The sequence below is a fragment of the Centroberyx gerrardi genome, chromosome 3, assembly GCF_048128805.1.
Source record: "Centroberyx gerrardi isolate f3 chromosome 3, fCenGer3.hap1.cur.20231027, whole genome shotgun sequence".
In the NCBI taxonomy this organism is placed as follows: domain Eukaryota; kingdom Metazoa; phylum Chordata; class Actinopteri; order Beryciformes; family Berycidae; genus Centroberyx; species Centroberyx gerrardi.
Window position 1 is genome coordinate 18,286,190 of NC_135999.1, and position 21,892 is coordinate 18,308,081.

General features: G+C 39.8%; 3 protein-coding genes and 2 long non-coding RNA genes across 5 annotated transcripts in view; all 5 read right to left on the reverse strand.

The window, feature by feature from the left end:
* Positions 1 to 339, reverse strand: part of LOC139933584 (uncharacterized) — an 847-nt gene extending 508 nt beyond the window's left edge. The window contains exons 1-2 of the long non-coding RNA XR_011785604.2: positions 159 to 339; positions 1 to 27 (exon numbers count right to left, since the gene is read on the reverse strand). The exon at positions 1 to 27 is cut by the window's left edge and continues 303 nt beyond it. This is a non-coding gene — a long non-coding RNA (uncharacterized LOC139933584). The remainder of the gene's footprint in view (positions 28 to 158) is intronic.
* The window catches only part of LOC139933629 (uncharacterized), a 19,205-nt gene extending 4,007 nt beyond the window's left edge, over positions 1 to 15,198 (reverse strand). Inside the window, exons 1-7 of the mRNA XM_078289901.1 lie at positions 15,132 to 15,198; positions 14,770 to 15,028; positions 4,029 to 4,135; positions 3,380 to 3,709; positions 3,141 to 3,239; positions 2,445 to 2,504; positions 1,370 to 1,622 (exon numbers count right to left, since the gene is read on the reverse strand). Of these exons, the coding sequence (XP_078146027.1) occupies positions 1,370 to 1,622; positions 2,445 to 2,504; positions 3,141 to 3,239; positions 3,380 to 3,709; positions 4,029 to 4,135; positions 14,770 to 15,028; positions 15,132 to 15,168 (1,145 nt within the window). The 5' untranslated portion in view covers positions 15,169 to 15,198. The remainder of the gene's footprint in view (positions 1 to 1,369; positions 1,623 to 2,444; positions 2,505 to 3,140; positions 3,240 to 3,379; positions 3,710 to 4,028; positions 4,136 to 14,769; positions 15,029 to 15,131) is intronic.
* On the reverse strand, positions 1,715 to 2,206 carry LOC144538512 (uncharacterized). The gene is made up of 3 exons (XR_013504307.1): positions 2,172 to 2,206; positions 1,885 to 1,928; positions 1,715 to 1,785 (listed from the first exon to the last, which is right to left on the reverse strand). It is a non-coding gene; the product is annotated as an uncharacterized LOC144538512 (long non-coding RNA).
* On the reverse strand, positions 4,637 to 7,994 carry LOC144538510 (uncharacterized). The gene is made up of 6 exons (XM_078282764.1): positions 7,789 to 7,994; positions 7,282 to 7,599; positions 5,921 to 5,983; positions 5,714 to 5,752; positions 5,474 to 5,581; positions 4,637 to 5,274 (listed from the first exon to the last, which is right to left on the reverse strand). Exons 1-6 carry the CDS (start codon positions 7,835 to 7,837, stop codon positions 4,916 to 4,918), a joined length of 936 nt encoding a protein of 311 aa, XP_078138890.1. The 5' UTR covers positions 7,838 to 7,994; the 3' UTR covers positions 4,637 to 4,915.
* On the reverse strand, positions 8,150 to 10,709 carry LOC144538511 (uncharacterized). Its single transcript, XM_078282765.1, has 5 exons — positions 10,571 to 10,709; positions 10,098 to 10,427; positions 9,648 to 9,689; positions 9,196 to 9,323; positions 8,150 to 9,061 (listed from the first exon to the last, which is right to left on the reverse strand). The coding sequence occupies exons 1-5, from the start codon at positions 10,635 to 10,637 to the stop codon at positions 8,729 to 8,731; spliced, it is 900 nt and encodes a 299-aa protein (XP_078138891.1). The 5' UTR covers positions 10,638 to 10,709; the 3' UTR covers positions 8,150 to 8,728.
* Positions 15,199 to 21,892: the final 6,694 nt, after the last annotated feature.

The window sequence follows — 21,892 nt, forward strand, 5'->3', positions numbered from 1 at the left end:
CTGTCACAGTCAAGGAACTCACACAACCTATCATAAAAATTTGAGAAAAGAGGTACATTTTTTATTATAACACAAAGTCATCAATATAGCTTGAATTTTGCTAAAATAAGTCTATCAAAGACTAATACCTACATTACTTGGCATAGTAAGGATATTACCTGTCACTGCGTAGAGGATGAGTTTTAGTAATATTCTCATTTTGTTGGTCAGGAACCCTGAGAAAAAGAAAGTTATCTTCGTGCTGCTCCTTTGTTCAAGCTGTTCGAGCAAAATTTTAAGATTCTTCTACTGTCTTTCATGCAAACAGTGTGGGGCACCGTGTAGCACTTTCTATTTTGTCTTTTAATCTCTCGCCTGTCATAACTGTTATCTTAATTATGTTCTCTCTTTCACTTTCCCTCATTCTCTCTGTGCAGCTGGAGCGTGACAGCTCCTCTCTTCTCATAAATAATTAGAAACTTTTGCATGGTATTTTAGAATGAGGATGTGTGTCTTTTTATGCTGAGAGAGAGAGTGAAACAGAGAGAGAAAGGAAGAAGGGGAGAGAGAGAGAGAGAGAGAGAGAGAGAGAGAGAGAGAGAGAGAGACTCACGTGTCATTCTTTCACTGCAGCTGTTATGATCTCATGATCTGTTTCATATGACAGAGACATTTTCTTGACACAACAATGTCCCGCCACGTCCCTCTAGTCATAGTTGGATCAAAATCGGGTTAATACCTGCTATTCATTTCTAAGCTGCGGGACATTCCAGTGATCTGTCCATGATGTAAATATTATATAATATAATATTCAAAACTTGTTTGAACATCCAATCAAAAACTTGTTTGAACATAGCCTACACTACAATAACTGTTTCTGTACCTGAAAGAACCGAAGAAAAGCAACTAGAAATTGAAATGGCAGTGAAGACAATTAAGTGTCTTGATGAAAAACCTTTGTCCTGACTAGTAAATCTTCCGGTGTACAGGAAATAAATTTCATATCTTTGTGTCTTGCAGCTTCATTTCCAGTCCAGTTGATGTCATGTATGTGATTGCTGTAAAAATTAATAAAATAACATGAAACGACATATAATTTGAATCAATTAGAGAGAATGTGAGCCACGGTTGATAAAGACTTACACTTATTTAAGAACAGACCTTTTAATTCAACCAGTGAAAACAAGTGAATCTGTTGCGAAAGGTATACAAATAAATGAGTAAATGAATAAAATAATGCACTACCACGTTATCAAACGCAGCATCAAACTAAATGGATGAATGAATAAATGGATTGACTAACAAACTAATAAACGTACTGAAAATGAGGATGAAAAAGAATAGTAACATTAGCAGGGGCTAGTTTTCGGGGTGTCTGATGGTGGAATACATCTCAGAGGGTTCGGCAGCTGATTTAACCGTTCTCTTGGGCTTGGAGTCTGCGTCCGTGTGGAAGCAGACTGTGGAGTAGTGGAGGCTGTCGGTGTCTCCGCTGAAACCCACTGTAATGCAGCTGAGTTCGCCTCCAGCCTCAGTGGAGGGAGAACTGCTGCAGATGTTCTCCTCGCGCTGATTGATTGCCCTCGCGGAGACATCAGCTTCCAGACAGGAATTGATTGGACTGTTGTAGATGGTGCTTGAATCTGGATTGTGATTGGATGGCAAATCGATGTCTGGACCTCTGTGACTGGTTATTACTGCATATGTGCTGGACAGGACAGATGGAGACGTGTTGGTGGTGACTGATGGACCCAGGTCTCTTTGGTGGCCAGAGCTGAGAATCTCCTCATATATGGTGTTGATAACCTGCAACACATACATCCTGTTCTATAAAGGCCTTGTCAGAACACACACACACACACACACACACACACACACACACTGACACAGCGACCCCTCACTTACCACACTGTCTCTGTTAGATAATGGTCTGGATGCATGCCCTGATGCTGTTGAGACAATAATAGACAATAAGCATTAGATTGTACAACTCTGAACCATAAACAATATAAACAACGTGATGCACACAGAAAATAGAAACATTGAAAATAAATTGAATAGATAATAGAATAATTCCACTGATTTGGGTTCATATCCCCCTGAAGTGCAATTAGGGAAGCACTTAAAATGGGAATGTTGCAGAGGTAAACTGGAGCTCGAAAACAGATGAGCTAAAGTGAGATCATCCCTACTTCGTATTGTATTATCTTTGTCTCTCTGTCTCCTCCGTCTAAAGAACATAACCAACAACAGAGTCAGCAGCAGCACAGCAACAGCCAGGGCGACGCCTGAGTACAGCTCCTTTCCTGCCAGTGGTAAAAAAAAGAAAAAACAACACCACAGTAGTGTGAAATACCACATGTAGCACACCCAAAAAGTAATAATTTTAACGTCATTGATTATGCAGCTGAGTTGAAGGTATAGTTGCAGAATTTAGCTCAAGAGAAATAGTTTTTTGTTTTTACCTGTGTGCACATCTTGAAGTGGTGTGGACCAAAGCGATGTCCCACTGGCCATAACTGTCACTGAGCATAAGAAGATAAAACACAGCCACCAGAGAACAGATTGACAATAAATATTTACACTACCAGTCAAAAGTTTGGACACACCGCATTTTTCTTTATTTTTACTACTTTCCACATTTTAGAATAATAGTAAAGACATCAAAACTATGAAATGACACAAATGGAATTATGCAGTGACCAAAAAAGTGTTAAACAAATCAAAACTATTTTATATTTTAGATTCTTTAAAGTAGCCACCCTGTGCCTTGATGGAAAGGCAAAGGCTTTGGAAAGAAATTCATACATAGGCTTCACTATTTATATTTGTCTAAGAAACAAATTTCAAGCATTTAAGCATAAGCCTTTAGATCAAAATGGCTTTAAGATAATGAAAAAACATAGTATATTCAATTAGGTGTGTTCAAACTTTTGAGTGGTAGTATATATTATTTTATTCTCAAATAAATAGCTGTGCTTATGAAGATGTGTCTATATTGACATGGCTGTGTGTTGTAAGTAAATAGGGTGTCCCTGAAGATCAGAAATGGGTCAAATAGGGAAAAGATAGAAAAAATTATTATTAATAATAATAATAATAATGATAATAATAATAATAACCTGCAGGTGAGTCAGAGATATTTTTTGCCTTGGTGATACTTGCAGATGCTTGCTGCGGCTGCTGCTTGGTGGCTGCTTGAACTGTGGTTCTAATGGGGGGACTTGAGGTGACCAGTCGAGGTTTAAGAGGTGGAGGAGCTGTGTCAGAGAGAGACGAGAGGTTTTCAGGGAATAAAACAGCATGTATCTAAATACAGAGGAGAGAATAAGTAACTCTTCGAAGAAAATAGCTGGAGATGCAAGGCATGCAATGACTAGTGCGCAGATTTTAGACATACCTTTGGCCACGGTGAGCGTGACTTCTGTTTTAGGATCAAAAAAATATGTATCTATTTCACACCAGTATGTCCCAGCATCTTCCAGAGTCAGGTTGCAGATGGTCACAAGGAGGGTCCTTCTGCTGATATCATCGTAGAGGCCATATCTGCCTTTTCTTGTCCACTTTGTGCCCTGTTTTCCACTGGTTTGAATGACAGCACTTCTATGGCTGTAGATGCCCCTTTTTAAATACTTTGTATATCCTTCATAACCCGAGTCATACGGGCAAGAGATGTGAACCACTCCTCCCTCCTGTCCTCTAACTTCAAGCGCCTCTAGGTATCTGAATGCTTCAAAGGAAAAATAAAGACAGATCCAGGTTATTTTTGAAATGTTTGTGCAGAAAGGCCCCCCTGAAAGCGATTTAGCGGTTTGTACTGTTTTTCAAATTACATCATCCTTTATCTGAATGGCATGAAATGAGATGACAATCAACCGTTCCTTTCGCTCATAATGAGACAAAAATTAAGAGGTTATCAGAGAAAGCACATTCTCTGTTCTCAATTATTTACAGTATAGGGAGATATTGACTTTTCATAATATTTCCATGGCTGTGTGTGTGTGTGTGTGTGTGTGTGTGTGTGTGTGTTGTGGTCTGACAGTACTCACCACAGAACAGCCAGATGCTGAGTCTCATTGTGTTCTTCGTTAAATCCTCCGCCACTGAGCCAAACAGCGACCTCAGTCTTTGGTCAGTGTCTAATCGTTCCTCAGCACTTCACTAACTCTCACTTCAGTCAGGTCCACTAACTCTAAATTCAGTCTGAAGCATTCATCCTTAAGGAACGCTGCTGTCAGAGATTTTCAGGTTAATTACGTTGTGCGGGAGCTTTTTTGGGCGGCTCAAGAGCTGCTGGTCTGATGCTTATCCGCTTGCCCACAGCAGTCCGTTTCTTTTCATATCACTTTCTCAGTTCCTTCTGAGTCAAGTTGTGTGTGTGGTGTGCATGTGTGCAGGGCAAGGAAGTGGTGTGTGTGTGTGTGTGTGTGTGTGTGTGTGTGTGTGTGTGTGTGTGTCTGTTTGCCAGTACTTGCAGCTGAACCTAAACCTGGTATGCGTGAACACCTCCCACTTCTTCACCATAAGGTCAATCACACGTACATTAACGCACACACAAAATACAACAATGCGCTGAAAAGAAAGTACATATTCAGATTTTTTTATATTATTTTATTAAGATAAAATATATATATTTGATATTATAGTATTATCTTATTGAGACATCGGCTACATCTGTCTTCTAATGTCAGTCTTGTTGTTGTTGTCTTAAAGTAATATAATTAATAGAAATTATGATTCACAACAATCCATCAATTCAGTCATAAAACAGAAGTGTTTCCTCCATTTAGCATGCTACACATCTTAAGACAGATAAAGATATTGCTCTGCTGATAGGTACTAGGTGTTAATGAAGTGGTAGATATGAGAGACTTTGAGGCAAGGAAGGAAGGAAGGAAGGTAGGAAAGGTAGCGCCATCAAACACAGTGAAAATCATCAGTAATAGAGACTGGAATAAGCCGTGGCTTCATCTCCTGATATGTTTTTAATGGTGGAGTACGCGGTCGATGCTGGGCGTGGTGCGGCAGCGCTGCAGTCTGTGTCTTGGTTAAAGGTGACAGTGGAGTAGAAGAGGCTGTCTGGTTGCATCTGAGAGTCTGATGGCAAGGGCACATTGGAGTAAATTGTGTCTCTGCTGGTATCTTGGTGCTGAATGGCTGATGAGGCGTGGATGGTGTTGCTCCTGTTTTCTGTTTCTAGACTCTCATTAGCAGTTGAAGAGAAAGCGGTGATGCCACAGCCTACATCTTGCTGCTGATTGGATGGCGTGGCATAGACAGTGTCATGGTCCTTCCCTGTATGGAGAGGAATGAGAAAGGTCAAAGGTCAAGGTAAGCTTTTATCAACCTGACGAGGGAAATTCTTTTGGTCAAGCACATTATCCGATTCACTCTCCCACCCTGTATCTATTAGAAAGATTTGAACTACAGTATGTCAGTTGTAACTGCTGTCAGATTCTGGTGATATTCTTATGCGAGTCTGTTTGTTTCATACCAGAGGATGCGCTGGTGTCTCTGTTTCGCTTTCTGATGAATATTAGAAGGACGAATGCCAGCGCCAACACAGCTATCCCAAGACCTGCTCCAATATACACCACCTTACCTGAAGAGGAGACAGGAGAACATCTCAGTTACTATGGAGCATTCAGCTCTCTCTCTCTCTCTCTCTCTCTCACACACACACACACACACACACACACACACACACACACACACATACGAAACAATTGCTTACCAGAGGATGAAGCATTTGTAATAATTCCTTCAGGTGAATTTGACTGTGGTATTACATCTTCAGGCTCCCTCAGGTCTTATGAAAGAAAGAAAGAAAGAAAGAAAGAAAGAAACAAACAAACAAACAAACAAACAAACGAACAAACAAACAGAGTTATTACCATAGTTCTGTGCTTTCATCTCATGTCATGGAACAACCCAGTCTTACCTGTAACCATGACATCTGCTGTAGTGTTGCCTTTGACAGGAGGAGGGTGATTGGTCTTCGTGGCTAGGTGGTGGTGGTGGGAGTGAGGGTAAAATGTTAGGAGAGAGCTCATTTTAGCCAGTGAGTGATACTGTATGTGAATGGCTCGGCCCCTGCCAATATCATGGAACCTTTATCGCTGTAAGAAGACTAAGCTCGTCTACTTGTCCCCAGGTCCAGGCTGAAGTCTGGAGGTGAGCCCCAACACTATGGAACAGACTCCCAGTCTACAGTTTATACACCAAGATCCCACTGTACATGCTTTAAGACACTGCTCAAAACCCACTTTTATAACCTTGTGCTTTACTGAAAAATGTATTTAAATTCTTTCTCTTTCGCAATTGTTTTATTTGCTTGTTTTATTTCAATGATGTCTTTTTTGTTGCTTTCATCTGTTGTATTTTCTTTTATTGATTGATTTTATTTTTGGGCAAGACAGAGTGTATAAAGTACTGTGCCAACCCAGAGAATAACACATGAAAAGTGAAATGACACTTCTTTCCAATGTGGTATTCTATTCAAAGCACTTTGTAATGGAAGGTGCTATATACTGTACTACTACTACTAGTAATAATAATAGTAATAATAATAATATGTTTTGTTAATTTGGGATAGGCTATGTTCCATTTTACAGATGTTATTGGACACAGACATTTAGAGTGATTTGGTCACGTTTAATCTGCTATTTCTACGGAGCCCCTCTGGGGTCACATGGTAGAAAAAAAAACTCAATGTGTAAATCCGTGCGAACGGATTTGTAAACAGTGCGAACGGATTTAGTTTACAAATCCGTTCGCACAGTTTACAAATCCGTTCGCACGGTTTGTGAATCCGAGGGCACGGATTTACACATCAAGTTTTTTTTTTCTACCATGTGACCCCAGAGGGGCTCCGTACATTTCAATGTTCCTCATCTCTTTTCTGTAATCAGTGTGTCTGCTGTAAAAAAGGGAAGATCAACTCAAGACAGACAAGTGTTGTGTAATAGTGGACATTTGGAAGAAAGGAAATGGCAGAAAGTTCTTGTTCTTCTGCTCTTCTGATCTCGTACTGAAAAACAGCAAAGTCATATTCATATACAGTGCTGCATCATATAATGAAAATATACTTAACATTGCACATTGTTCTTTGCACATATCTGTACATAACTCACTGCACATATCTTTTTACTTGTATTTGTATTGTACATTTTTCTTTTTTTTCTTTTTTACATTTTTCTAATTCTTATTTGTCTTTATGTTGACACCTGAACCAAGAGAAATTCCTTGTACATTGTACTTGGCGAATAAAAGTTTCTGATTCTGATTCTGGCATCAACTCACCATCTACGACTTGGAGGTACACTGTCTTGTATGTGTCGAGGCCAATTCTGTCTATTCCACACCAGTATATCCCTGTATCACTCTTCTTCAGGCCAGTAATGGTCACTTTGAATGTGTTTCCTTCATCCTGGATACTGTACCTCCCTCTTGAAATCTTTTTTTCCACTCCACTTGCTATTAGGACATCTTTATCTGTACACGCTCCACCGCAGAAGTATTTATAGTTAGAAAATGCATTGATGTGAGAGCATGTGATTGCGATCCGATGTCCCACCTGTCCTGTTACTGAGACCGGCTGAGCCTCAGTGCCGCACAACCCTGTCAATAAACACAGACAATAGCAATAGTCAGATTTTATTTTTGATCTACTGTTGACCTCAATAGATATATGATTTCTGTCAACAATCATGTCTGGGTATAGTACATGTGTAAGGGAGTGAAAGAGAGTAACAGAGAGAGAGAGAGAGAGAGAGAGAGAGAAAGACACATTAAGAGAATGAATCTTACCTCCCAGAAGAAAAACCATGATGAGGAAAATCATCTCCATGCCGCTCATACAATTCACACGGATCTGTCCTTTTCCTTTGTCTTATCTTAGCCTGACTTTGCCTGTTTGCTGTTCTTTCCGACAAATGAGTGGCAAACGAATGACAGTACAGTGTCTGTGTATGTGGTTATGGTTCCTCTTTGTCTTCTCACTCCCTATGTACAGCTGACTTCCTCTGTTCCTCACACACACACACACACACACACACACACACACACACACACATACTTTCTCATATTATTGGCATTGTTTCAATGGTGGAATCTCAACAGAGAGAGTCAAAACAGCAGGTTAAAGTCAGTTTAATTCAATCAAGGCACCTAAGGATCAACACCAAAATTAAAAGGGATAGAGAAAATAAGAACAAAGCAAGCTCAACTTATGTAGGGTTTACTATCTACTAACATGCTCATGAATGGCGACTGGACTGCTCTATATAAGGCACAGAGTGTGAAATCTTAATCTGGGAGGTTCACAGTACACAGACTGACTCACAGACGAAATGCAATTTATTATCCCTACACCAGGTAGTTCATTATAAATGTTTTTACCCTATCACCAGTTGGTTTATTTTGGTGAAATGTGTGATAACGCAGGGTGGGGCAGTGGTTAAGTGATCTAGTCAGCTGGTCTATGAGTAGTAATTCGGTCTACTGTGACAATTTTGGTTGAAATCCATCTGAGACTATGATGTCACACTACACTCTTTTCTTTCCTTTGTCCAAGACAGTGGATCGCTCATTTGCCTTTAGCAATAACAAAATGCCACAGATGTTTAAACCTACAGTACACCGTAACTAAAACTTATTGGACATCCTATAGAGTATCAACGCATCATTAACATGAGTGAATCAATACCTCTGTAATCCCCTCCTTCACCCGTACATGTGGACAGTGATATCAAGAGGTATTCTGATAAGTGGTAAAACCTTTAACTCCCCAAAATCCAGCATTATGGCTGGTGGCTGGATGGAGGCAGTGGTAGATGTGCTCCTCTATTAGGTTGGGATCCAGGTTTTGGTACTGGCAAGTCTGTCCTGGTACATCCACATCAACATAGTTATTGAGGTCCAGAGTGACAGTAGATTCCCTATCCTTTGAGTTGATATGGGAGTTGAGTTCAGGTGGTGGAGGTGGTGCTGCTATTTCTGTGCAATCTGGAGGCAAATGACTGCAGTTGAGTTCTGGTCTAGTGCATCCAGCAGGACTCATTGTCTCATAGTCAGATGATATCTGGGGATGAATAGAGGCACACTGACAGTTAGCTGTTTCTTACAGGAGATATCATTTGATTCTATATACAAATCAATTGGACAGTGATGCTGATGTTTTTGCTATACAACTTGATATTAGGACAAAAGGTTCACCTCTCTATTCTGCCGTGTGCCTGAATTCTGGTGTTTAACAACCATCAGCAGAGAGAGTGTAAATACACACACGAATAGCAGCGCAACCACACACATCACCGCGGTTAGGACCAGTGGCAGCTGAGACTCTGGAGGAAAGAAGGACAACTAAAGCCGACCTGACAGTTAACATTTATTCAGACGAGAATTCAGTCACACACAGACACAAACACACACATACATACAGATGTCGCCGCACACACTCACTCTTATGTATGAGGTCAGCAGGAAGGATTGCCGTTATGGCTGCTGGAAAAGGAAAATATACATAATTGTAAATAGGTGTTTATGTACACACATGCACATATGCGCACGTACACGCATGCACACACACACACACCCACACACACACACACACACACACACACACGCACACACAAGTATGCATGTACATGCACATGGATATTACTCACTGTTATTCATGAGGCCCTCTGGAGGGATTGTTGTTGTGGGTGCTAGAAAAAGTGAAAGCAAAAAGAGAATTAACCTATAGATTCTTGCACGCAATGGAAAGTTCATAAAAGAGGAACAGGTGGGAAAAAGTAACCATACACGGTTCTCATTTACAGTAAATGCTGCCTGGCAATTTTAGCAAAAATCATTACATAATCATTACAAAATCACCATGTACAAATATTAGGACAAAATGTTAACTGAAACTGCATTTACATTTTACATAATCTAGCAAACTGTACTTTAAAGTATCTTTCTTATAAGCAACATGTTAAGACATGACTATGCTAAGTGAGATCTTTCCAAGACCACCACATTTCATGATATGCATATCTTTAGATCTAGATTAATTAAACCCAATTATCTTATGAAACACCTATGCTATGAACATGCCCAATGACATGAAATACCTGGGGAAACTTTTAGTTGGATCTCACTGATGGTATCGGGGTACAAGAGGATATCCACCCCGCACCAGTACTTCCCACTGTCCCCTAGGACAAGTTGATCCACAGTGACGATGAAGACCCCTACAGTAGTGTTGTCGTACAGACGGAAGCGTCCGCCTCTCACCCACTGGTTGTGTTTGACTGTCTTTATCAGGTTCTCGCAGGACATAGTGTGGTCGATACGGCAGAAGTACTTGGCGTTGTCCTGCTGGCTGACTGGGTACTCACATCTGAAGTCCATACTCTGACCCTCCACGCCCATCACAGCTGTGGATTTACCATTGCTGAGAGCTGTCAGTCAAAATAACCAGTGTTAGTAGCCTAATCGTGTGAACATAAAACGTCTAAGGTCCAACAAACAGTTCAGCTCGACTCAATTCGATCACATCATGGTTCTTTAAAATCAAATTCTAAATGTATAACTTACTGCCTACCTGAGATTTGTAGTAAAGTGATAATGAGAATCTTGGGTGTTTTCCATGAGTCCCACGTCGCTCCCATCACTCCCAGTTTACTTTCAATCCTCACACTCAGTTACTCCCTCAGCTGCACTATGAAACAGCAGCCTCCAGCAAAGATGTTCTTGTGACTGTGTCTGTTTGTGTGTGCGTGCATGTAAGCGTGTGCATCTGTGAACCTCTTCCTCTTTCAATGCACAAAATCGCTCACACCTTATGAAAGTAGGCTCATGGAAGTTAGCTGTAACTTTAACAATGACCTTTGTGTGTCTTCGTAAACCAGTACATCCAAAAGTACGACCTCTCTGCTTTAGTGAAGATCGTAGCGCAGGCTCAGCTCTCTGCAGCCTCCGAAGCAATCCTGTCCTTCTCTCCTCTTCTACTGTACTCCACCTGAATCATCACATACCTGTCTCTGCATGATGCTGAGACAGTTCACTTGTTATTATTTGTCCTTATCTGTATCTTAACCTGTATGATTTATGACACAGTGAACATCCTGACTGATCTGTGGAATCTGAATAGGCTGTAAGCTTGTTTTCCACGTTTGACATTCCATTGAAAATGTTGCACCGCTTATCTGTGTCAGGAAGAGTGATATTTATTGAGAACATATATTTTAAAAATGAAAGGGGAAAGACATCTCCGGGGATGAGACCATACATAATAACATAATATTTAGGATGTAATTTGATTGAGAGATTAAAAGATTGACGTGAAATATTAAAAACAATAGACATATTTGAAAAATGTAAGAAATGAGAATGCTTCTTTTTAAACAATTACGCCTTGGTGGCAGGATGGTCATGTGGTTAGGGAAACTGCATATTCAGGGTCAAAGATTTGAACACATTTTCACTATGCTATTGTTGAACATTAGCCTAAACTAATTGCAGTGAAATGTAATCGTGTAAACACCTCTCATTACTGCCAATGACCTACTGACAGTTAAAGCTCCCTATCCATCTTACCAAACATTACAGTACATATATTTGCAAATTGCATGCACTCACACACTTGGAAACACACATGGAAGTCAGTAGATCATAGATAGTCAGATGCACACACTGGTATCCTAACATGCGCACCCACAAATACTCATTAATTCATGTGTGTAATTCACACACACAAAGTTAAAGTTACAGCTAACTTCCATGAGCCTACTTTCATAAGGTGTGAGCGATTTTGTGCATTGAAAGAGGAAGAGGTTCACAGACGCACACACACACACACACACACACACACACATACACACACACACACACACACACCCTACAAGGCTAACACTTGTCAAAACCTCATGTGTCCTGAGGCTTAGTAATTTGGAAATTAATGTAATATATTTTATTATATATATTTTAATATATTTTATCATTAATGTGGCTCTGTTGGGCAAGGCAAGGCAAGTTTATTTATATAGCACATTTCATACACAACGGCAATTCAAAGTGCTTTACATAAATAAAATTAAAAAAAAGACATAGATAAAAAGACAGTGCAAGAAGATTAGGAAAGTGAAAAGTGCATTAAAATCACATTTAAAAGAAAATATAAAAGATAAGAATAAATAAATATTACAGTGCAGATGAGTGTTGCCCTAAATTTCTTAAAAAGCCCTGGTGAACAGAAAGGTTTTATCCCTGCCCTGATTTAAAAGATTCTAAAGTGGAGGCAGGCCTCCGATTTTCTGGAAGGCACATATCAAGGTCTCAGCCTGCGACCTTCATCCCCTTTTCTCACCCTTCTTGTCACTCTCTAGTCTAAACTATAGTCAACCAAAAAATACTGGAAAATTAACTTTTTTATTAATTAATTAGTTAAAAATTAGTTAATTTTAATTAACTTCAATTACTAAAATTTGGATAAATATATGCAGTAGCCCTGCAACAGTCAGAAAAGAAACTGATTCCACTGATTTCATACAGCATAAAGAACTATAAGTGTGCATGTTTGCCTACTTCTCTTCCCAGGCACATTGGGAAGCATATCAGGTTTTTTTCAGCTTTACAACTCTCTACTCCTTTGCCATATTAGTTGAGCTTGAACGTTTATAAGGAGTGGGAGGAGCTCGAGCTGTAGGGGAGGGTCTTTTTTACAACCCAGAAAAAATCCAGGGGACAACAGCAAACCAAATGGGAAATTAATAGATTAGAGGTCAATACTTCCCCCATATCTTTAGACCTATTGAGAAGATTGTAGGTTAGATTAAGGTGAAAACCTTACATAGGTTACCTTTAAAATTAACTCAGACAATTCCTGACAAATTGTTTTGGAGATTCAAACCAACCCAAACTGACACAAGGCTTGATTCAGTGGAATCACGGTGGGATGTGAAGGTACAAGCTGGCACGTGGCTTGTAAATCTATCTGTAGGTTGGCTTGTAGTCATTTTAGATGCTGTGCAGTTATTTGTTTGGTGTCCAAGAGAGTAATCATCAGTTACTTCAGACAATTTAGGTGAAAATGTGTTGCCGTAGATCACGGGGGTGATGTGATGGTCGTCTTGGAAGTCTGCAGCCAAATATGTTGAATCTGCAGTATCTCTGGAGCAGCTGCTATTATGAAGGGGTAGGCTGGATTTGGTGGCTGTTGATGTAAATGTTGGTGCGTCCTCTTCTGGACTGACGTTACAGTAGACTGATGAGATCATCACAGTGCTTCTCGGTTGGACCGCCTCTTCAATCTCCTCGTACACACAGTCAGCCTGTTGAGGAGGGGCAAAGAAACACATTTTGAACTGGTGCTAGTTCTAGTGAGCTCTATTTCTATGACTGTGCACATTTGCTTATTAATGTGTCTGTATAGTAGATTCTACTTTGTAGAGCATATCTGTTCTAGATATAATACCATATCAATACCATAATAAAACGTATTGAAATAGCATGAAATAGCATCACTAGTTAGCCTCCTTATTGAAAATTAAAGAAATTTAAGATTTTTGTAACATCATAAATATTTTCTCAATAAAATTATTGAGTGACTTAAGGTGAATATGATGAGCAGAGCTACCTCTAAAATAGTTACCAGTAAAGGAAAGGAAACAGTCGTTAGCTTAATTTCAATCAAGTTTCTTACAGAAGACAGTTGTTCTGCTCAGGAAAGTAATTTTATGAAGAGACATCTAGAGGTAATGACCTCATATGTATGTACCTCTCCTTCAGCTGCAGTGATGAAGTCTGCGGTGTTGGGGCTAACTTGTGGTCTAGAGCTTTCTCTCCATTTCCTGAAGCTCAGCACCAGCACAACCAGCTGTATGACAATGACTTTGGCAACCAACCCTCGAGTAGCATGCACTGCAATGTCTGACCAAACAGAAAGGACACAATAGCTTGATGTATATACAGAGACAGCTGACATAATTTATATACATTCATATAATAGCTGGAATCATGCTTCACTTGACATTTTGAGTGTGCAACTTAACATGATGGGACAAGATGTTTAGAGACAGCAACTCGCCTGTGCTGATGCTCTCTTCTCTTCCATCAGTCCAGTTTAAGGCTGCATGGTAAAATCAAAGATTAAGAGAAGTGGGATCTAATCATCTTTCAGTTGTTTAAAACTCTACAAGCAGTTTTCTCATGAATTACTTTTATAAAGAGGACAATTTAGATAGATAGATAGATAGATAGATAGATAGATAGATAGATAGATAGATAGATGACATGACATGAAATCGGAAATTTTGTTTTTGGCACTCCAGCAACAAAAATCCCAAAACACATCAGACTCTACATGATATACATAAAAAGTAAAAAATAGAAATGCAGTTTACGAAGACCATTGATTAAAATAGTAAACTATTAACATATTAAAATGAGGGCAGCATATATGTCCACATTTAGTTACACCTGTAAGAGGAGATTACCTTTCTTTCCTACCTTTTGAAATATTTGTAGTCCTGTCCATTCGGGACACTGGGTGTGTTATGGTGGAAACATTCTGACTTGTCCATGCGGCAGAAACTCCAGGTGTGTCAGTTGTTGTTTCTTTCCCAATGGCTGTGTAGAAGAAGGATCAGTATAAAGATCATTTCAGTTGCTCACTATGTTTAGCGCACACCATTGTGGTGAATATGAGGCAATCAAGGTGACAGTAATATCATGTATTTACCATCCATTACAGCAAGGTGCACCCCTTGGTATGTATCTATACCAGGTCTGTCCACTGCACACCAGTATGTCCCCGAGTCTGACTTCTGGAGCTGAGTGAAGGTGACAGTGAAGACTCCATCTCCTGAGTCCACCAGGGAAATCCTCTCCGTCTCTGCTCTTCCACCAGCCGTTACAGTAATCAGTTTATGGTCGCTGTCGGTGCAAGGATTCTTGCAGAGGTACTTCTGGTTTTTCCATGCCAACCGGTGTGAGCATTGAAATGAGACTTTGCCTTGCTCAAATCCCTCCACAGTGATGTCTGCCTCCACAGTGCACATAGCTGCCAAACATGAAATGACATGACACTGAAGCGTTAAGGTGCCCTTGTTTGACTTGAATGGAAGAATAAATGAACGCATGCATTATTTTTTTAACAGACTTACCATATAGAAGACAGTAGAAGATAGAAATGATCTTCATTCTGATCAATAAAGTGCAAGTCCTACAGTTTTTTTCTTATTCCAGGAATAGAGTAGTCCGTCTGGGTGCGAAACATTGATCTAACTTGCTAAACATCAAAACATTTAATTCAGTAATACAGTAAAAAAAAAATGCTTTTCAGACTAAACTGTATATGCCTGTTTCATCATGTTCTATTACTGAGCATCCAACTGCACATTAAGTGAAGTTAAGTTGCACAATAAACCCTCAACTCTCACCTTCTTCCTGTGCAATCTTCTAAAGAAAGAGGGGGCAGGAGGGAGCTACTGTCAACTCAAAAGAAGAGAAAGAGAAGGGGCTGGAGGTGAGGCGAGAAGTCTCCGCTGTGTACTTAAAAGGCGCTCTGCACTGCACAACACACATGACTTCAGATTTCTATATGAGTATATATATGAAAAGTTGAAAGAAATACTATATGGAAACAATGACAGGGAAAGAGTACAAATCTTTGCATTATTTGTTATTATTCACAATACAGGTGAAAAGGACTTGGAACTAAAGCAGGGAAAGACTGGAATACATTCATATACTACATGATGCACTACAGATGCTTTAATGAACAATTCAAATTAAGCAGTAGGTATAGATATATTTTATTAAATGATACATTAAATCTGAGGTAAATTTGATGTGCTTAATGAGGTGGAGAGTCTCCAATGTCACACATTAAATTTGCAGTAGAACTTCAGGTAATTTGATGGCATATATATAGTCTCAGAGGGGCTACTTATAGTTTTGGTCGTCATTGACAACAGGTGCAAGACAATTGTCAATCAACATAAATTAGCCTATCAGCATACACATTACATCAACAAATCAATAAAAAGGCCAGCATTTATCACATAAATACTAATTGGTTAGTATAACAGGAGATAAAGTATAAAACTCCTATCTATACAAAGTGACCTTGAGCAAATATGTCAAATACATATAAAGATAGTACAAAATTAGTACAGAAAATAGCAGTACAAAAAGATTAGTACAAAAGGGGGTAAAAGGGGATAGAAAGGTTTACTTGGATGAGGTAATTGCCTTCGAGTAATCCCCTATATACATACATGCACACCTTTGAATAAGGTCTATGACCGAAACGTTGCTATATTAAATTGTGATTTGCAAGTGGATGGTGTGCGGGAGCCTTATATATTTTTATGTTGCTTTTTTTCTCCCAGCACCCATGACTGAAATTGTCAGGTGTGCAAACTTTATTCTATTATAGTCTCAGGGGGGTGAAATGGAGAAAATGACGCCATCATCAAAAACACTGGCGAATGAGACGGAGGTGGAGGGCGTCTGAGATGTGAGTGGCTGAGTCACCTTTCGGAAAGTCTGCAGTCATACAGTGTTTGTCTACAGTATGTTCAAGACAGCTTGTCTCAGTTTGTGGTGACAGAATTACTATTGCAGTAGGCTGTAGACACGCCCACGCAGTAGGAGAGCTTGTCTGTCATTCTTCCTGTCTGACCTCCTCATACCCACGACCATGAAGAAGCAGGGAAGTCCGTGACTGTGATCCTGAGAGTTTGTCAAACAAGATTGGTTTTTACGTGAACGACTCTCATAACAGCTGCAATGGGCATGTGCACTGCATGCACATACACACGTGCACACATACGCAGATTAATATTCCAGTTATATGCATACTAAGCGAGAATTTCACTTATCATATGTATATCATAAATAAATATGCATCACATTTAAATAATATAATTTATCATATTTACATTTCAAGGTGAGTCTTATATACTATCCCATGATCTCTTGATCCCGTGATCTCACCTCTCCTATGGAGGAATAGTCTGGATCCCTAGCAGTGTTACAGTAAGAAAATATATGGATTTAATGAGGAACTGACTGGCAGAAACGAAGCTGGAGAAACAAAACAGTGAGATGTACTGTAATGGTGCATTGCTGCATTGGTGCACACATGCGTGAATGCATGACTGCATGCATGTGTGTACTACAGTACTTGGTGGTCCTTTGTTGTGGAACATCAGTATGGTCAAACCTAGAATAGTAACCATGACAACGAGCCCTATATTGGCATCCACAATGATGAGCTGGCCAGAGACAGCAACATACAGTGTTATTGAAGGCTAGACAGACAGACAGGCAGACAGTCAAACAGATACACAGGCAGATGGACGTGTCAGTCATTGTCACTACACCTGTTCCTATAGGAGAATAAGTATCATTTTCTTTGGTCATCATGGCCTTTGTTGGTCCTGGACATGTTTGAGAAAATTATTTTTTTTGTCAAAGTTGAGGAGAATGGCTGGTCAAGGTTGGGGAGAGACTGGAGCTATAAACAAAGAGAAATGAAACATGGCAAGATACTGGGTTCTTCCTGTTCTAAATAACAACATAACCCAGGTTACTTTGATTGTGTAACGCAGGGAGAGTGCATGTCATCGAAGTAAACTAAAGTCACTGTCATGTCAAGTCAAGTCAAGTCAAGTCAAGTTTATTTACATAGCCCTTTATCACAAGCATGTCTCAGAGGACTCTACAGAGAATGTGTCTAGCTAGGTCTAGCTAAACACAATCAGTGGTGAACAAAATTATGTAGGACAAACATAGCGAAAAACACAAGGTAGGCAAGAGCAGATTTAGCAAGACAAACAATCTAGCCTAACTTACCCATCATGCTCCTGCAATCATCTTGAGATGATGTGTGCTATAGGACATGGTGCATTATCCTCCTGGAAATATCCATTTGACAAAGAGTAGATTGGCTACAAAGGGATGCAGCTTATTTAGGTACGCTGTAGCATTCAGATGGTGCTCCACTGGTACTACTAAGGGGCCTAATAACACCACCACCAGCCTGTACTGTTAACACCAGGCAGGATGGATCCATGGATTCATAAGCGGAATTCTGACACTGCATTTCACAACAGAAGCCAGGATTCGACAAACCAGGTGACATTTTTCCACTCTTCAATCATCCACTTTTGGTGATCATGTGCCCACTTTAGCTTCATCTTCTTGTTCTTAGCGGACAGAAGTGGAACCCAGCATGATCATGTGGCTTGATGAGTTGTGGGTTCTGAGATGCTCTTCTGCACACCACTGTTGTACTGAGCTGTTATTTGTATAGTTGTGGCTTGAACAGGTCTTGTCATTCTGCTCTGACACCGTTTGCCCATCCTATGCTTTATTTACGTATAACTCACTGTCTGGAGGAGTGAGCGGTTTGTGTAAACAGAGAGGTGTGCCTAAGTGGCCACTGTGTGTATGTACGGAAGCATGTTGCATTCATTTTTAAAAAATACATTGACAGGTTTTCTCATTTAACAAGATCTTTTCTTGTTATGATGATGTTGTTATTACAAGAAAAGATCTGGTTATAACGAGAAAACCTGAGATAAATGCAATATGCTTCCATAGATATAAGCATCACAGAAATCTCACTTTTCATATGTGAGATTACTGTGAAGGTGATTGCAGTGATGCAGCAGTGAGAGGAGAGAAATTACAGAAAGATATATACTGGTAAAGCAAGAAACAGGCAGGGATTATCATCTTGTATCCTTGTATCAGTTCACTCACAGTGTCCATAAACCTGCCAGTGGGGCTGTAAAGTGTTTTATAGGTCATCTTTATGATCAGATGTTGGAAGGATTCTCTAGGTACCGGTGGAGCTTTCAGGAGACGGTTGGATGTGAGAGGGAATAGAGACAGTGTATCATAACTATGCGTCTAGTGCCCTCTGCAGGTGTTACTGCATCACAACTTAAATATTTGAGTTTGATGACAAACTCGGCATCCTGAACTCTCAAAGACACCACTAGCAATTTGCTCCTACAATTGAGTCACATAGTAGCATCTCACCCTGCAACTCGGCAGGGTAAATCACTTTCATCAGGTAGTATCTGTTTAAGTAAGACTTCATATATAGTATGCTAAAAACAGACTGCTAAAACAGGTCAGCAGCACACAAAAAAAAACGATTTTCTTGTTTTTTGCTTGACTTGATGCAAATTTTTTTTTTAATCGGGGTATGTAGTTTGTCCTTGTGAGTGTTAGTCTGATGTTGGAAATCTTCTTTTGACATATTGTGAAGCACTGTGTAACTCGGGTTTTGAAAAGTGCTTTATAAATTAAGTTTTACTTACTTACTTTACTTAGCCTACTACTAAAATGCGACAGCAAATACCTGACATACAAGGAGAGGAATGCAAATGGAAATATATTGAAACATTTGTACTTTATTTGATTTAAAATATAGAGTAGAGATGTGATTCCTCCTGAATGGCTACATTTGCATGAAAGTCATGCATTAGCCGTCAACGCAGTAACAGATCCCCCATCCCACCCCACCCCACCCCCTCACTCCAGACTTTTGGGATCCAGTGCCTGGTAGGCAGAAGCATATTGGGAGGCGTCTGGTACATTGGGTCCTGGGCCGACATGTGGTGCTACAGGCTCCAGCCCCACTGCATCCGAAGTGGAAGGGACATCTTGCTCTTCATTTTCCTCATTGTAATCAGCCTGTGATTAAATGAGTATTATCACTAAGACTCATTTTACCTGAACATTTGATGTTCATATTGTGGATTTTGAATCCTAAAAGTATAATTATAGATGAAAATCAAATTGGATCAAAATTAAAATTTGCTAACTGGCAAAATAGTCACTCACCTCGACTTTGCTAGCTTTGTCTGCATCAGGTCCACCTGGGCGTACTGAAAAACACAAACAAGATTTATTTATTCTAAATGTGTGTGTGTGTGTGTGTGTGTGTGTGTTTGTGTGCAGGTGCATGCTCTCTTGGTACAAGAGCACACTGTGGAGAGAGATTAGTGAGTGTGTGCATGTATACATATGCATGCATGTGTCTGTGCATACCTGCATGTGTCACCTTACCTATATTACTCCTCCAGCGTCCATAGAATATAATAGGGATAATCGCACAAACCAGGAGAGCCAGGCTCACCGAAACAATGATGACCACTGTGGTATCTGGACACAACAGAGATAGGCATGCATGTGGTGAACATACAGTATGTAACAAGTCATTGGGACAGTTTTGATTAATTTCTGGATTTCTGGATAAAAATACCACTAAGCAGGATTAGTGTACACAATAGAACTGACAATTCTTTAACTCAATAAGGTAAATTAAGGTAAAACAAAAATTCTAACTTTTTTTTGACAATTTCATGTTTCAAGGGGCGTATTTCTGTTTCTCAACAGGACACTTTCTGTGTCCATCTCAAGTGCCAATCTCTGTCTTACAAAGAGGGGGGAGCCATCCCAGTCCCACAGCAGAGAGCAGTAGGTAAAGGAAGAATTCCACCCTTATACTGTTATATTTCATCAGTGTGTGAGGTTCAGTGCATTCCAGGAGTTATTTTATGATGAAGTGTTGTAATTTATGTTTTTGGTGTGTCCACTTTACATCAACGTCCTTCATCTACTCCTACTTCAGTTAGTGATTTAAATTTCACAGAATGACTTTCGACAACCCCACAAAAAACGACAGAGAACTTGTTCCATTCAGCTGTGGGTTATATACTAGGAACAAGAGAGTAAGGGTTTTTCCAGATGGGAATTAGCAAGAGTCACGCCCCTTAATCAAAATGCAATATGTTTTGTGGCTGCACTGCATTCTGGTCTATTGAGGCTACTGCCTGTAGAGAAATTGATATCTCTGCTTCTTCTACAATGGATTTCTCCCTGTAAGACTGTTTAACGTTGGTGCAAAATGCACCAAGTCTAGAAAGAAGCCCTTTCTCTTTGATTCTGAAGGACTAGCAAACCTCTGACTTTACCGTTAATGTTTTAGATACTTGAAAAGATTTCTGTTAACATACTGAATATAAACCCAAACTGAAACCCCTCAAAGTTTCCCTCAGACCTGCCACTCGGGGCTTGAGTGTAACTACTAAACAACTATCTAGGGGTATCTGATTAGAGTCAACTCAGTATACAATGAGGGGACAACCACCACAACTTACCAAAATAACTTATGAGAAGAACTCAAAGTGGCCACCAGAATCACCACTACATGTGTCTGAAAGCAACAGCTAAGCTAAAGCTACCCATTGCCACCACAGGTACATGATTAGTGTCAACTTAGCGTACAATGAGAAAGGCTCCCAACACTCAATGTGGCTCACCAGAATAACCACTACAGGCATCTGAAAGCAACAACTTAATAACTCACTGTAACCAGGGGTAACTGTTTAACTTGGCACACAGAACGCCTAATTCAGTAGGCAGCTACTGAATAAGAATGGATAGAAGAGGCATTCAAAGAATGTCACTTGGTTGGAATCGCTAAGATCCATAAATCATTTGATAAAGCTGTCATGGAAAGAGCAGCAGGGAATTCCTATTTGTGCAACACACATGGAATAATGCTTATTTCCATGACACTGTAAGCTTCTGTGGTTTCCAGCCAAATTCGACCTGTCCTTGGTTCACTATTAAAACTTAAAACTTAGGAGTCCTATTTGACTGGAGCCTTCATTTTGAGCAACATACTGAAAAGCTTGTCCAGTCACGCTTTTTTCCATTTAAGGAACATTGCTAAAATTAGATCCGTACTGAATTTTAGCGATATAGAGAGGATTATACACGCTTTTATTTCATCTCGCCTTGACTTTTGCAGTGCTCTGTTTACATGCCTTAACCAAAGAGAGTTAAGGCTCCAATGTGTTCAGGGCTGCAGCATACTTTAATACTAAGAGACAGG